Source organism: Antechinus flavipes, chromosome 1, assembly GCF_016432865.1.
Source record: "Antechinus flavipes isolate AdamAnt ecotype Samford, QLD, Australia chromosome 1, AdamAnt_v2, whole genome shotgun sequence".
NCBI classification, from domain to species: domain Eukaryota; kingdom Metazoa; phylum Chordata; class Mammalia; order Dasyuromorphia; family Dasyuridae; genus Antechinus; species Antechinus flavipes.
This window is the reverse complement of record NC_067398.1, coordinates 62,915,735-62,933,546: the sequence shown is the minus strand read 5'-3', so window position 1 is coordinate 62,933,546 and position 17,812 is coordinate 62,915,735. Positions and strand designations below refer to the sequence as shown.

The 17,812-nt window shown below is 35.8% G+C and overlaps 1 protein-coding gene across 2 annotated transcripts in view; it reads right to left on the bottom strand.

The window, feature by feature from the left end:
- The window catches only part of XYLB (xylulokinase), a 228,626-nt gene that overhangs the window by 118,944 nt on the left and 91,870 nt on the right, over positions 1 to 17,812 (bottom strand). For both annotated transcript variants that reach the window (XM_051983961.1, XM_051983972.1), the window contains exons 11-13: positions 9,484 to 9,524; positions 5,313 to 5,428; positions 2,593 to 2,708 (exon numbers count right to left, since the gene is read on the bottom strand). In XM_051983961.1, coding sequence (XP_051839921.1) covers positions 2,593 to 2,708; positions 5,313 to 5,428; positions 9,484 to 9,524 — 273 coding nt within the window. The remainder of the gene's footprint in view (positions 1 to 2,592; positions 2,709 to 5,312; positions 5,429 to 9,483; positions 9,525 to 17,812) is intronic.

Here is a 17,812-nt window from a genome sequence, read left to right as displayed (position 1 = left end):
GTTTGTTTGTTTTTTTAACTTTTCTTAATACCTAACACAGAGCTGAACAAAGTAAGTGCTGAATATGTGTTTGTTGAATGAATGATTCAATCAAACTCTATTGAGGACACATTTTTAAGAGTTTGATATATACACCAGAGAGTTAAACATAAAAAGAATGCTTTTACTTCTCAAATTAGATCTTCTATGTAAAATTTGTGGGGAAACATGGAAAAGAATTGCATAGGATGAGAAAGGGTAGTGATTTGCTCTGGTTGATACACTAATGAAATTACAGACCCATCAAACCTTCATTGGGATTGAAAACACAACAAATTGTTTGAATTAACCTGAGATGACTTTTAATTTTCTGCGTGTATTATGTTATAGAGGTAATGTTTGACTTTATATCTGAATATAATGGACTAGACTGGATGGAATGAATACAACTCAGCCCATGAGACCTCCTATATTACAGAACTAATAAATATATGCAATCAGTGATAGAACACACCTTTTATTCATAGCCAAATTGATTCCCTACAGCATTTCCTACAATGGCTGCTTCAAAATGTTTCTTTAAACCCTTCTCCACAAGTTCCCCACCCACCACCACCTCAGTGATCACCTCAGTGGTTAGCTTCACTTCTTGTTATTCTGAGAGGATGCAGGTCATCCAACCTGAGTTTCCTCACTCAAATTCTTTTCCTTTCAATATTTCCTTCTTTACCCTCCTCCACTCACCCTCCCCCTGTCTGAAGAAGAAATGGTTATACTCTCATCCTTGCCTAGGTTATCTTCCCTTCATGCATCCTTAAAGACCTTAGTTCCATTGATTTTCCATCCTTTATTTTTCTTCCATTTTTAATATCTCCCCATTGACTCTTTCCCTAGCATCAATAAATATGTTTTGGTTTCTTCTATCCTAAAAAAATATATATTTTAAAAATTTGTTTCAAAAAAGTGTGTATGTGTGTATCTTTCAAGCTATCAAAGGAGACACATTTAGAGCTAGAGGAATATGAGAAGCCATCCTTCTTGTATAGATTAAAAAAAAAAAAAACTGAGACCCAGAAAGCTTATTTGACTTACTTATGGTCACACAGATAATAAATGGCAGAGATAAGATTTGATCAAACCCAGCAGTCATTCTATTCATTGTTTCCTTCCCAACAAACTTCTAGAGAAAATAATCTGCCTTCACTGAAATCTCCACTTTCCACCAGCCACTCCCTACTCAATCTCTTACAATCTAGCTTTTGTTCCCATCTAAAAATGAATCGTGCATATCAGAGGTGCTAAGTAATTTTTTTTAATGAATTGATTATTGCATGCTGAGAAACCAGAATTTTTGAGAGGAATAATAGTCTCCAATAGATAGTTTACAAATTATATAGATTAGAGTCTTTACACAATTGCTTGATGCAAAATCAAATATGAAATGAAGCATTCCTCTTAAATGCAAGAAAGCAGAAACTTCCCATTGAGTGACTTTTACATAACATGTATATTTTAAGATGAACTCATTATACTAGTCTCCCTTCAAAAACTTTCTTAGAGCTACAGTGACAATTTTATAACTTAGGTGCCTACCCCAGTGCCAGGAATAAAGAAGGCAGTTAATACATGCTTGTTGGTTGGTAGATTAATAGAATGCAAAAATCTCAGAGCAAAATGACACCTCAGAAACCCTTTTAGACAATCCCCATACTTGATTCAAAATTCCTTATCATATTCCCTCTTAGTGATCAACTATGTTTGATTAAGACTTCTAATGATAGTGAAACTTTCACCTTTTAGTACATTTCACTTTGTGAAAGCTTTTTTTCCCCACTTTTTCAGCTATTTTTTCCATCCATTGAGATGAAGTCTATCTCTGTACAGTTTGCACCCATTGTTCCTAGTTCTCTCCTCTAGAGGAAAGTAGAATCAATCAACTTGATCAGCACATGGAGAGCAATCATGTTCCTGTCTTTTCTTCCCTAAACTAAATCTTCCATGTATTTCAATATATCCTTATGTTCTAATATGTGCTCTTCTTTCAGCATCCCACTTACCTTCCTCTATGTGATCTCCAGCTGATCAACATCCTTCCTAAGATGTGATATCCCAAACCAAAGAAATCCATGTGTACTGGAATCCTAAGGTATCCTTTGCCCATTCAGTGAGCTGAATAGGATAGGATTCTACACTCTCTCACTTATAAGATTTTATTTATTTTTTTAGCTGCCAAGTGTCACTGTTGAGTCCAACTGAACTAATACTCATCCCAACAGATTTAATTTAGGAAAGAAGGAGAATTTCCCATTATTAATTAAGATATATAGCTAATAAATTCTTTCACTTAATGAAGAAAGAAAAGCAGCAAGGAAATCTCTATCTCTACTCTGTTTTCATCAGATTGAAAAATCCCCCACTGCATTAGAAGAAGCTAAGAGTTTCTTATAGTACTGCCAAAAAGAAGGAAAAAAAAGATAGTCATATATTACACATTGAGTTTCCTTCATCCTATCCTCTTGAGTCCTCTACATTCTACATAAGCTACTTAGATTCAGAAAATTCAGCCCCTATCAAAACAATCCCAGGAGTTCTGTCTTCCCGTGAAGTACATACCAAGATTTCCACAATTTCCAATTTCAGTGGATTGTAGAGCTATGGAGAATTCCTCCCATGAGCCTGAAGCAGACTCATCTCGGACCTTCTCTCTCATGAGAGACCCATTCTTAAAGCTAGAGAAAGAAGAAATGAAAACTGTTGAATTTAAACAATTTTCCCCAAAGAGCTGGTCAACAATGATATAAATACCTAGAATGTCCTTTTTTAAAAAAATTTAATTTTATTTAACAATAACTTTATATTGACAGAATCCATGACAGGGTAATTTTTTTACAACATTATCCCTTGCACTCGTTAGAATGTCCTTCTTAAAGAGCCCCACAATCAGATGTTCTTTTTCCAAGTATTCAAAGCCCAATTTTCTCTAGCCTATAACAAGCACGAAGCAAACAAATACTTATTGAACATCTATTACTGATGTGGAGTATAAATTACATGCATTTCTGCCACATGGAAATACAGATATCTTAGCTTAAGATACAAGTATATGAATCCTGGAGACAGGATCATAAAATCATACAATTTAGAGCTGGAAGAGCCTCTGGAGATCATTCTGAGAAAAATGAAGTGATTTATCCAAAGAGACCAGAATTTAGTCTCAGCTCTGCAACTGACTCACTGTGTGACTTCAAACAACACCAACAATCACTAGTATTTATATAGTGCTTTTAGATTTAAAAATTACTTTGCATATATAATCTAAACTGATCCTCACAATTACATGGGGAGTTTGGTGTAAATATTATCCTCATTTCATAGGAAGAGAAAGCTGAGGCTAAGAGAAGTTAAATAGCTTATCCGGGGTCACAGAGCTGTTAAGTCTCTAAAGATCTTGAATCTTCCTGACTCCAAATCCAATGTTCTATTCCCTATATCATCAAATTATCTTCACAAGGCACATCACTTCTCTAGAATTCAGTTTCCTCATATGTAAAATAAGAGGGTTGGATAAAATGACTCCTAAAGTCCCTTCCTGTCCTAAATTCTATGATGCATATTTATAGCATTTGATTTGGACCCTTCAGCTGATCTGAGAGAGAAGGAAAACAACAGAAAACAACTTTTCCTGTGAGGTATTCCATTAATACCTTTATTCTTTCTTCTAATCCTTCCATCTTGCAATATCCTAAGATAGCTCTAGCCTATTCAGTGACTTATCCCAAATAGAGCAGGGGCCAGTATCATTTTCAATTTGTAATCCTGGTGCCTCTTACAGTGTGACACAGAGTGGGTACTTTATTCATATATTAAATTAAGTTGAATTAAGCTTAGGGTATTTTTCTTAGTCATCAGTCTCTGGATTAGTCAAGCTAATTTTATATGCCTGTTAAGTAAAAGAGCCAGTCCTATCTGGCCAGTGATTATTCTGAAATACAATGCTCCTGGACTAAAGGAAAAGGAGATTGATTCTACATAGAACTAAAGAATGACCATTAGGGAGTGCCTGTAATGGGCAGTTGGTGAAAGGCAGGGCAATCAGAGAACAAAAGGGAAGCAGCACAATTGGAGATGATGACCATGTGTACAAGTACCAGTGTCTACTAAAATATACAGTGTAGACAGTTAAGGGGAGATGGGACAGGAAGTGGTATAAGTCTGACTGACTGTCCCTACCTGGTTGAAAACAAAGGAACTTAATTGGAGAGGAGACTGGCATTCCCAAGAGATCTTTGGAGTGGAAAACCCTTTTGGAATGGGCAGCTAGTACACAGAGTGCCAGGACTGGAGTCAGGAAAACTCTGAGTTCAAATCTGGCCTCAGACATTTATTAGATATATTACCTTGGGAAACTCACTTAACCATATTAGCCTTACTTTCCCCATAGGCTGGAGAAGGAAATGACAAATCACTGAAGCATGTTTGCCAAAAAATCCCAAATAGGGTCATGAAGAGTTAGACATGACTAAAATCACTGAACAACAAAAATCCACTTGATATGGGTATCAAGAATGCTGCTACTTAATCCAATTTTTTAAAAAAATTACTTTGCTACCCTACTTTGTAAGTCCCATTTTGGGCTATAATCTCACACATTTCATCCTGGTTTGGTCTGGCCAGGCTGGGCTACAATGGGATGGAATGAATAAACCAAAGAATGTGAACTTGGTCCCTATAAATTCGGAGTTTCTGGACTTTGGACTGCAAGAGTATTATTAGTTACTCTGCCAGACATTCCAAATTTATGTATTCTGTACCTACTATATTAGACTATGTTAAGCACTGACTTAATACATAAGATTCACATGTATTGCTTATATCAGATAGCTTGCCTTCTCAAGGACTGGGGAGAGAAAAGAAGGAGTGAGAGAATTTGGAACTCAAAATTTTAAAAAAATGTTGGAAATGTTTACAAGAAGTTGGGGGGAAATAAAATGCTATTCTAAACAAATACATAAGGTTAACAGACATATTCTTGTCTTGAGGAGATGACATTCCACTGGGAGTTACAAAATACATGAAAAGAAAAAAATGATATGATGAATATAATGTATTTATCTTGGATATTGGGTTATTTTTTTAGCCTAGTTATTTCTATATCCATCATATCTTCTTTTGAATCCATAGGATCTTTGAGGGCTGGAACCATTCTTTGAGGGCATTCATTTAGGCAAACCTCCAAATCTTAAAGATTTCGGGTATTAGGTTTTAGTTTACAATTTAACCTAACAATGAAGGCAAATCTGCCATTTTCAGACCATAAAACATCAACAACCTACCACAAAAGGGCCATGTACTCTTGAGAATTAACAGGGTTGCAGAAGATGTGGCCTTCTAAAGCGGGGGTTGGCTCCTTGATCCAGAGAAACAATGTATCACTGGTGCCAAGGCTGACCTAAGCAATAAGAGCAACAGTAAACATCTACCACAGAAAGTGTGAGGAAGGCAATTATGACCATTGTGAAACATTAATTCTGTTTTTAAAAAGCACCTTCAATCATTTTAAGCCGGTAAAATACAGAAGAAACATGATTCCAGCTTCTCATCATATAAACTATAGCCTTATTTACCCCATTTTCTCCCTACTCCCCCGCTGAGTACACAAATACAAAAACTCATGAACATTAGAACTGCAAATTCACTTTAAATACCACATAATATTAATTTATTTTTAGTTATTTTTAGTTACATTGATTTTTTTTTTGCTTTTTTTTTCAAAACATATGCATAGTTTTCAGCATTCACTCTTGCAAAAACTTGTGTTCCAAATTTTTTCTCCCTCCCTTCCCCCTACCCATTCCCTTAGATGGCAAACAATCCAATATATGTTAAACATTTGCAATTCATCTAAACATATTTCCATAATTATCATGCTGCACAAGAAAAATCATATCAAAAAGGGAAAAAAAATGAAAAAGAAAACAAAATGCCAACAAACAACAAAAAGGGAAAAAACTATCTTGTGATCACACTCAGTTCCCACAGTCCTCTCTTGATGCAAATGGCTTTCTCTATCACAAATCTATTGGAACTGGTATGAATCACTTCATTGTTGGAAAGAGCCAAGTCCATCAGAATTGATCATCAAATAATCTTGTTGCCGTGTGTAATGATCTCTTGGTTCTGCTCACTTCATTTAGCATCAGTTCATGTAAGTCTCTCCAGGTCTTTCTGAAATCATTTCTTATAGAACAGTAATATTCCATAACATTCATATATCATAATTTAATCAGCCATTCTCCAGCTGATGAGCATCCACTCATTTTCTAGTTTTTAGCCACTACAAAGGGCTGCCACAAACATTTTTGCACATGTGGGTCCCTTTCCCTACTTTAAGATCTCTTTGAGATATAAATCCTGTAATGAGCCAGAACTCTAGAGAAGTATACTTGAAACAAGGTGTTAACTCAGTGGAATTGATAAGACAATGGTTATCTAGTTTAGCATAGTGATTAATAGTTTTCTAGTTCAGTATGATTGAATTAATCACACAACAAATAATGGTTCCCTAGTGATATAATGATTGGATTATCAGTATGATGAATGGATTTAATTGTAATAGAGTATTTAAGGGGGATGGAAAGGGCTCAGAGACAGACTCAGAGAAGACAGAGGACTGGAGGTTGGAGCTGGCTGGACCTCCTGCTTCCTCCACTGAGACCAAGGCCCATCTGAAGGGCCTCCAGAAAGCTAGTTGAGCCCCAGGCAAGGAGACAATCTGTGAAGGAGACATAAAGAATTTGGACTTTATCCCTGGCTATTTTCATGGTGATTACTCTGCTGAAAGAAGGCTGGTGCGAGAAAGACCTCCAGAAAGCAAACTAGAACATTACAAAGCCCAGTGGTGATACTGCTGGATCAAAGGGTATGCACAGTTTGATAGTCCTCTGGGCATAGTTCTATATTGTTCTCCAGAATGGTTGGACTTGTTCACAGTTCCACAAATAATATATTAATGTCCAGTTTTCCCACATCCCCTCCAACATTTACCACTATATTTTCCAATTATTATATAATTATTCACTTTCTTAGCCAATCTGAGAGGTATATAATGGTACTAATTTGAATTTATCTGATCAATAGTGATTCAGAGTACCTTTTCATATGACTAAAAATAGTTTCAATTTCTTCATCTGAAAATTGTCTGTTCAAATCATTTGGCCATTTATCAATTGGAGAACTGCTTGTATTCTTATAGATTTGAGCCAATTCTCTATAAAGTTTAGGAATGAGGGAGGCCTTTATCAGAACCTTTAGATGTAAAGATTTTTTCTCAATTTCCTGCTTCCTTTCTAATCTTGTCTGCATTGGTTTTGTTTATATGAAAACTTTTAAAATTAATTTGATCAAAATTATCCATTTTGCATTTGATAATGTATTCTAGTTCTTCTTTGATATAAATTCTTTCCTTCTCCACAGATGTGAGAAATAGACTATTCTTTGTTCGTATCACTTTTTATGTCTAAATCATGAATCCATTTTGACCTTATCTTGGTATAGAACATTAGGGATTGGTGGATGCCTAGTTTCTGCCATACTATTTTCCAATTTTCCCATCAATTTTTGTCAAATGGTGAATTCTTATCCCTGAAGCTGGGATCTTTGGATTTATCAAACATTAGATTATTATAGTCATTGACAAGTGACAAATCATTCACAAAGTGTCTTGCAAACCTAACCTATTCCACTGATTGACTACTCTGTTTCTTAACTAGTATCAAATGGTTTTGATGACTGCTGATTTATAATATGATTTTAGATTTGATGCAGCTAGGTTACCTTAATTTTCATGTTTTCATTAATTCCATTGAAATTCTTGATCTTTTGCTCTTTCAGATAACTTTGTTATTATTTTTTCTAGCTCAGTAAAGTAGTTTCTTGGCAGTTTGATTGGTATGGCACTGAATAAATAGATTAATTTAGGTAGAATTGTCTTTTTTATTATATTAGCTCAGCCTATCCATGAATACTTGATATTCCTCCAGTTGTTTAGACCTGACTTTATTTAAGTGGAAAATGTTTTGTAATTGTGTTCTTATAGTGTCTGGTTCTGTCTTGGCAAGTAGACTCCCAAATATTTTATATTTCCTGCCATTATTTTAAATGGAATTTCTCTTTGTATCTCTTGCTGCTAGATTTTGTTGGCAACATATAGAAATGCTGATGATTTATGTGGATTTATTTTGAATTCTGTAACTTTGTTGAAGTTGTGAATTGTTTCTAGTTGTTTTTTAGTTGATTCTCTAGGATTCCCTAAATAGACTCACATCATCTGCAAAGAGTGATAATTTGGTTTCCCAATAACCTATTCTAATTCCCTAACTATCTTTTTCTTCTCTTATTGCTAAAGCTAACATTTCTAATACAATATTGAATAGATGATCATTGATTTAGAGCTAGGAAGGGTTTCAGGGATCATCTAGTCTGACTACTTCATTTAATGAGAGGAAATTAGGTTAATAGCAGAATTAGGGCTTGCTCCCAGGTCCTCTGGTTTCCAAATAAGTGCCTTTTCCATTATAGAATACTATCCATCAAAAAAAAAAAAAAAGACTACAGGACCTTAGGTCCCAGATGCTGTAGAGTTAGGATTCTTAAATAGGAGCATATTAATGTTTTTTAAATACATATTTTGATGTCTATATTTCAACATAATTGGTTCCTTTGTAATCCCAGGTATTTTATTTTATATTTAAAAATTTTATTTTAAAAAGGAGCCCATAGGCTGCACCAAACCGTCCAAACCATAAAAATGTTAATAATCCTCATTTTAGGACTCAATGGAAGGTGGTACATGGCCTCTATGGTCACTTTGTACTTGGAGATTCTATAGTTCCATAGTTCTGTGACTCTAACACTCTATAATTCTATGACTTACACTGTACAGCTACTAAAAAGTAGAAGGCACAAATTAGGAAGGCATATTGCCAGAAATTCTGTAGGCTATTCATTTAGCAAAGGAAAACAACTTCCCTTAATAAATAGGGTATTGTTTTCCATTGGACAGTTACACTGATTCAGACTAATATTCCTCTCTCTGTCTCTCAGTCTCTCTGTCTGTGTCTCTGTCTGAATCTCTTTCTCTCTTTCTCTCTTTCTTATCTTTTTCTCTTAACTCTCTCTGTGCCTCTTTGTCTATCTCTGTTTTTTTTTCCCCTCTCTCTCTTTCCCACTCCTTCCTTCTCTTTCACTCTCTCTTTTCCTTATGGACCTTTTCTTTGGGACCTCATCCCTTCTTTTATACAATAAGACAATGCTAGAAGAAGTTCTGGCATCCTAGAAGTAATACCGCAGAATGCTGGTGCCCTCTCCTCAGTCTGTAGGTCTGAATAGGATCTGGAGGAAACTCTTGAGGAACATTCTCCCATTTTGAGAAATGTAATGTGATGAATTCTTTTATGAATAAACAGGTTCTGCTTTAATGGTGTTCCTTTAAAAAACAAAACTTACTGCAATATCACCTTCTTCCAGTCTCATTCCAGCTAAAGATGCTAAAAAGATAAAAAGAAGCCTTTGTTAAATCAATAAATAAGCACATAGCCATATTATTATTATAACCAACAGAATATTACAAGAGATATTTATTAAGTGCTTCCTATGTGAGGAAGCTCATAAGCAAACAATTTGGACAATTCTCACCGAAGACAAAGGAAGGCTCATTCCAGTGCAACAGTAATTGAGTAGCATTGTTCAAGTTTGCTTTCTTGGAACACAAACAGAATTTCTTCTGTGGGAATGAGAAGAGACTGTGGAGTATCCCTGTGCTAAATGAAACATTTACATGCCTACATTTACACTACAAAACAATTCTCTTTTATTGAAAAGCTAAATAGAATGTATTAGGTGACTAACTTGGAATCCTTCATTTGTCGCAGGAGGAAGCACTAAAAAAATAACTTAGAATAATTCCACAATTCCAAATTTCATCAGAAAATAGCTGAAAGGTGTCAAGGATTTGTCTGGAGATATAGAGAAGCCATGGATCTGTGGAGTCCACAACTTCTGCCTATCTCTAAAGGGTGAAGTGATGCTCTATCCTGCCAAGGCTAGCACTTCCACATGTGCTCTGCTTCTTACCTCTCCTTTCAGAACAGTTACTACCCCTAATCTGCTCTTCTGAGACCAGAAGAAATAGGTGCCATAGTCTGCCCTCTCCAACAATCTTTCTCCCAAAGCAGGGATTCTGCCAATGTAAGGACTCTGGGTTCCCTCCCATAACAAAAGGTGGTGGTTCATTATCCAGGCAGGAAGATGAAAGGATTTCACCAGCTGCCCTACCACTATGTTGTCCACTCCCAAACCCCAAATCACTGCCATGTGAGCAAACAATATAAAAAATACTAGGGTCAACTAAGTGATACAGTGGATAGAGCATGGGCCTGGAGTTAGGAAGATCTGAGTTCAAATTCAGCTTTAATCATTTACTAGGTGTGTAACTGAGCAAGTCCCTGAACTTCTGTCTGTCTTAGTTTCCTAAAATACAAAATAATGGGGGCAGCTAGGTGGCGCAGTGGATAGAGCACCAGCTCTGAAGCCAGGAGGACCTGAATTCAAATCTGGTCTCAGACACCTAACATATCCTAGCTGTGTGACCCTGAGCAACTCACTTGACCCTAATTGCCCCAGCAAGAAAATAAATAAATAAATAAAATAATATAAAATGAGAATAATAATAGCACTTCCCAGGGTCAAATGAAGAGGACCAAATGAGGCAATACTTGGAAAGCACAGGGTTTAGCACATGGTAGATGTTCTAGAAATGCTAGCCATTACTACTATGAAGACAAGACAATTACAACCACCTCTACTACTACTATTATTATTACTACTACTACCATTATTACTACTTCCATTACTACTACTACTACCACCACTACTACTACCATTACTACTACTACAACCATTATAATTCCATTACTACTACTACTACCACTAATACTACTACCATTACTACTACTACTACCACTACTACTGCTACTTCCTCTACTACCACCGCCATTACTATTACTACCACCACTAGTACCACTACAACTTCACCCATTACCACTACTACTGCTGCTGCTGATACTGCTACTACTACTATTACTACTGCTGCCACTGCTACTGCTACTACTACATTATAGATATCTATACTCTTAGCATCGCTGAGCCTTTCTATCTTCCTTAAAACTAAGCCCTCCTTTGTGTGTTGTCTCCTTCAAACAGAATTTGTGCTCCTCAAGAACAAGGACTTTTCTATATTTAAGTTGCCTTACCATAGTGTTTTGCTTGTAGCAAGCAGTTAATAACAGTTTTTTGTTGTTGTTGTTGTTTATTCATTAATTTATCTCCCCTTTCTTTTCCTTCAGGGACTTAACCCATCAGTCATACCTTTATCCCTTTCATCTTCAACCTCTCCTCTTCTACCTGTTCATTCCTCTCTAAATATAAATATGCTCATTTCTTCCTTTTCCTAAACAAACCTTTTCTTGATCTCTCTCTCTTCCTTGCCCAAAGTGTCAAATTTCTAAAGAGGTTTTATTTAATATATTCTCAGCCTCTACTTCCCTACCACACACTTATACTTCACCTCAATTCCTTATAATATAGCTTCCATCCTTATTACTTTTCTGAAACCTCTTTTTCCAACATTGCTAACAGGGGCACCATCAAATTAAACCTCTATTTTTCAGCCTTTATTCTTTCTTTATTTTTTCCTTCCTTCTTTTCTTTTTTTCATTTTTCTTTCTTTCTTCTTCTTCGATTACATTATACCATTGATTACATATACACTGATCTTCTATCTTCTTTTCCATAGCACTGGATTTCCCTCACATCTCTCTGATTATTCCTGTATCTTCAACAAGCTTTTCTTCCTCTTCCTCCTCCCATTTCCCAAATAAACAATTCTGTCTCCTAGGCCATCTTATCTCTACTCTCTTGAGGTTTTTAACCTACTGTTGTAGATTTAGTAATCACCTCCATGTAGGTGATGATGAAATTTATATCTTTAATACATTAATGCACTCTTGGTAGAATTGTGAATCCACCCAACCATTCTTGAAAACAATTTGAAACTATGACCAAAAAAATCATCGAATCTTGGCCCAACAATACTACTCCTAGTTCTATATATACCTTAAAAAGTTCAAAGAGAAAGAGAAAGGACCCACATTTACAAAAATGTGTATAACAGCTCTTTTCATATTGGTAAAGAATTGGACATTAGGGGGTGCCCATTAATTGAAGAATGGATAACCATATTATGGTAAATGAATAAGTGGAATGTTATTGTTCCATAAGAAATAATGAAAGGATAGTGTAAGAGATGATATGAAGATTTATATGAACTAATGCAAAATGAAGTAAGCAAAATGAAGAGAATAATATTTTACCAACAATGTAAAAAAAGCTCTGAAAAACTTAAGAACTCTGATCAATGTAATAGATCATCATTCATTACAAAGGATCAATGAAGAAGCACACTACCCATTTGATAAAGAGATAACAGACTCAAGAGGTAGAACGATGCATACATTTTTTGACATGGACAATGAGGGAATTTGTTTTAACTATTCATATTGATTACAAGAATTTTTCTTTTCTTTTCCTTTCATTTGGGGAGAGATTAAAAAAAAGAATAGGGATAGAGTTCCCCCAAATGAGAAGAGTTCCCACATAAAATCCCCTATTTTTCTGTACAATATATATAGAAATGTTCATTTTGTTTGGTGTTCATTAAATTCAACAATTTTTTTAAACCTTCAAAAAATCCATATTTTCAAACCTCCTCTCCTCCAGTTCCACCTTTCTCATTGCCTAAAACATGTACTGCCATCAGTTCAAACTTAATGTGTCCCAAATCCAACTCCCCCAAACTTCCTCCTCTTCTGTATTTCTGCTGATAATATCACCATTCTTTAAATTACCCACACTTGAAATCTTTTAAGTCATTTTGACTCTTCTTCTATCACCAACAAATTGATCCTACCACATTATATTGATTCTACCTATAACAACATTTATCACATCTGTGTTCCCTTTTCAGCAGCTATTATCAAAATTCAGGTCTTTTAGTATCTTTCACCTATACTATTATAAAAGACATCCTATCTTGCTCTCTCTCTGTCTCCCCTCTCTCCATTGTCCACTCTGATGCTAAAGTAAATTTCCTAATTCATAAATTTGAACTTCAAAAACCTTCAGTGGCTTATTAAATAAAATACAAATTCCTTAGGCTTCATTTCCTTTCGAACAGTACTCATGAGGGTAGACTTCAAACTCATCCCTTAACTACTGTCTCATCCTGGAACTTTCCTCAATGTTTGGGTTTGAGTTCAGTGTTTGAGATCTTCTTCCCCTGAAACATTCAACTATCCTTGTAGTCTTCTCATCCTGGAATGTTTCTCCACCAGGTCAACTTCTTTCTCCCATTGGTGAATTCCTCCCCTGGGACCTCCATTTTGTAAGTTGCCCAGGTTAGTCAGTCTTCAATTCTAGATGGTGCCAGAGGGTTTAGACCAAAAATGCGCCTTTTTGCCTTGACACTGATCAGAATATAAAAACCACTTTCAGTTCTTCTCCACCACATATGTGAGTTAGATCAATGGGAGATGCAGTGATGATGATGGCATCATCTTAATAAATTATCATTAAAATTTTAGAAAAATCTTTGACTCTCAAAAGTTCTCCAGCAATCTGCAAGAGAGAAGTGCTTCTATCTTTTTAGAGTCAATACTCTAGAAAAATTGAAATGAGGGCTTCTAAGCTGTACCCAAAAATTCGTGTAGACCTCTTAATTTCAAAATGCAATGCTTATCGTTTTTCATTTTTATTTATTTATTCAATTTTGTTAAATATTTCTGCATTATATTTTAATTGGGTTTGAGTCACACTCAGGACCTCATTTCTAGAGAACTGGTACTCATATATAACTTGGCAACCCCAGTTGAGCATCTTCCAAATGATTGAACACTTCCATTCGCCTTTCCTCATGCTCTTCCAATACCTTTTGGAATATTGATACTATCTGTGTGTGCTAACACTTCCATGTTATTAGGCCCATTCTCCATGAGTCCCTAGAAAGGGATAGGTGCCTAAAAAATTCCTTGGGGTATATTTCCAAAATGGTAGAATTCTTATAGAGCAACTGAAGAAGATCTTCTCCTTGCCTTTCTTTATAGGTATCCAAAAGTATTCACTATATAAGTTCAACACTGGAAACCATTTGGATTCATAAACAACAATCAAAGACAACTTGAGCTTCCAGCATGGGGCATTGATTTGGCTTAGTTTTCTTGTTCCAAGTCTGATAGGTACATATATCCAGATCTTTCCACTCTCCTTCCATACCACCTAAGGGAGTCACACAGAGTGAATGACTCTATTATAGTATCATTGACTCTAAGGGAGTCACAAAGAGTGAATGACTCTATTATAGTATCATTGACTAACAGTTTCTCCAAGTAATTACTCTAGTTTCCCATCTCACAAAGGACAATTTCCATTAATAATGCCCAAAAAGTCAGGAGTTATTGAGGTAAATTCTATTCATTGTCTCACAGGCATAACACATGCTCCATTTATGCAGTCAAAGAACATTAGTCTCCATGGTGAGTTTATTCCTTAGATGATCCTTGTATTCCATAGGTATTAGAGACTCACTAAAATCCAATTCTTCTACAACCACTCTTGAGGTGAAAGTTACAGTATTGTTTTGATGTTCTCTTCTACCATTTTAATTAGTTGAGCAAAATACAATCCTGCTTCTGTGAGGCTGCTATTCCAGAATGGCAATAAGCTTTCTCACCAGAAAGCAGGATCTTTGAGGTGTTTAAAGTCCCAGATTTCTGCATGCATTCTGAATAGTCTTAATTTAGATCCAAACAACACTGATGTTACAAAGGTGTTTATAAGATCTGAACATACTACAATCGTGGTATCTACCTACTTACTGACACTCACAACTTCTCCAGAGAAAATCAAACTCACATTGGTATAATCCAAAGATGAAGGTAATCCTTCTCACTCAATATATAGAGTTCTAATCCCTGCATGAGATGTAGATATAGATATTGTAAATGATCATAAAAAGTTCTGCCTACAATTGTCACTAAGAATAACACCATACTCTATACTTCAATTCTAGATGGTGCAGTCAGCACAGTTTCAGCCTTGAAGTCAGGAAAACCTGAGTTCACAACCTGCTTCAGATGCTTACTATCTGTATGACTCTGGGCAAGAAACTTAAGTTTCCTAGGCTCAGTTTCCTCATCTGTAAAATGGTGATAATAATAGCACCTATTTTTTAAAGTTATTTTGAAAAGAAAATTAAATAATATATGTAGAGTGCTTAACAAATCTTAAAATGTTAATGTTTGCTACCTATCATCATCATCATTACTATTATTATTTCCTTTACTATCATTACTGCATGAGGCTTTATAAATTCAAGTATAAAGGATACAGGTAAATTTGGATTGTCATAAATATCCCTGTCTCCAAGCTCACTGCCTTCTGCTGGTCAATGGAATTCATCTTCTGACAAATTAATTCCAAATTTCTCCTCTGATTGCATCCAGCATTCATATATCCATCTAGTTCACAGTTACATCTATGCTTTCTTCATCTGTGCTCTGCTGCAGCTGCTGATTTAGAATTGACTGATGATAACTTCCTTTCTGGGAAAAACAGCACTAGCCACTGTGCCATATCCCAGGAGATTTGCCTTGAGGTTCTGAAGGCTGCTCTGCTTGCTCTGGAATAACCTTCCTCTTGGTTAGTGACCTAGACCTGAGATGTCTCAGAACTAATCAGAAGCAGTTTGGCTGATGTAAAACCTCTCTCCCTCTCTGCTACCTTCACCTTGAATCTCTTCAGTGGTGTATGAGCTCTGCCTTCTTGAGAGACTATCCATGCTATTCAATCATTGTTAAGTACCCCCTAAAATGTCCTTGTCAGACAATTCCCTCTTGGTCACTTGTTAGAAAAAGACAAGTGGTTTAGTCAGGAAGGATGTGAGTGAGTGAGTGAGTGTGTGTGTGTGTGTGTGTGTGTGTGCAATTAAAGGTGAAGCCTAAAAAAAAATTACAAATGAAAAAAAGTTCATTTGGTGCTAGCATAAGCCTCAGTTTGCCCCATAACTAGTGGATGGAGAACAATTATTCCTAGATCATAAGTTACAGCCCCCAGACAGAAAGATATAATAGTGGAACCTTTTAGGGGGAGATGAGAGCCATGGAAAGCAGGGAACTATGAGAGTCCAAGAGAGAGGAGTGCTGTAAGACCCAACAAATAGCAGCAGCTTTGTGGCTGTGGTCAAAGGGTAATGGGGGTCTCATAGTATAGAGCAAAGAGCCCTGGTTCTGGCATCAGAGGAACTTTCCTGGATCCTCTGAACTGCCTTTGAACTTCTGAAGTTTATTATCTGTGTGAACTCAGACAAATATTTTTATCTCCATGAAATTTAGTTTCTTTATCTTTAAAATGAGGAGTTAACCTAATGGCCTCTGGGGTCTCTTCCAGCTCCACATCTATTAGTGTCTGAATTCTGAAAATTTCTGGATCCAAAACAGAGAAGGGAGAAATAGACATTATTGAATGGCCCCAGTTTTTTTGTAGAGAAGAAAGCAAACATACAACCCTAGCACCAAAAGAGCAACAGGATATTTGATAGGAAACCTGGTCTAGTATTTGGAATGTGAAGGTCTGAAGAAAAAAAGACTGACCAAATACCAAAATCCTTTTGGAGGAACCCTGACTATTATAACCCAATATTACTTTAAGGTAATATTATAAAAATTCTGAAGGCTTGTATAGCTTCCTATGAAAGGCTCAGTGGAGGGAAAGGTTTAGTCACAAGTTTGATTCCCTTCTGGGATGAGAAGACCAAACCACAAAATAAAGCTTTATATATCTGAAGAGATGCATCATCCCTAGAGGAAGGTGTGACTTAGAGGAAAGAAAAATGGGCATGACTTTATGGAGCAGCCTGCACCCTTTATGTTGCAGTATATTTTCTGAGGATTGAAATAAAGACTGTCCTATATCTAAAATATATTGTTAGCTGAATGCTTGCATCAGACTTAGAGGTCTTTTACTGACATCTCTAGAGATCAAAATAATACACTGCAATTCTCAAAGGAAATCCTAAGAACAGTAGTCAAATTCAGTGATTTCTCAGTTCCCTTTGGAATTGAGCCAAGTCTCTTTTGTAAGTCCAGAATTTGATTCTATGTCAAGGGCTACAGCAAGAAAGCAGGTTCTTATACTTTAAATAGCTGCCCTTTGAAAATCAGGGAGCTAAGTCCTGGAGGATGCTCACAGTTAAAGAGCAAGAGGAAAAAGAGAATCCAGAGAAAGAGGCAAGGTATATGAGATCCTAGAGAAAAGTTTTTTTCAAGTCAAAATTCATATTTTAAAAAATAAAATAAGGTTCCTTATATTACATGAAGTTTAAAACAGTGATGAGACTAGAAGCTAAATCATAGAGAAATCATAGAAAAATGAAGGAAATGGATTTAAATTGGCTAGAAAAAAAAACAATTATGAGAAAACATGTTCCCTCTGAGTATTTGAAGAGCTATTTTAAGAAAAAGGAAATTAGACTTATTGGATATGTCTCTAGAGAGTGGAAAGAGGACCAATAGATGGAAACCATCAGAAGACTCAATATAGGAAAAACTCATGAGTCTGTGCTAAACCAAAATGGAAAATACCACCTGTTTACTGCAAATGTACAAATGGAGAGTGGAAGTGCCCATTCAAGATGTTAAACCTGAAATTACTATATGGTACAAAA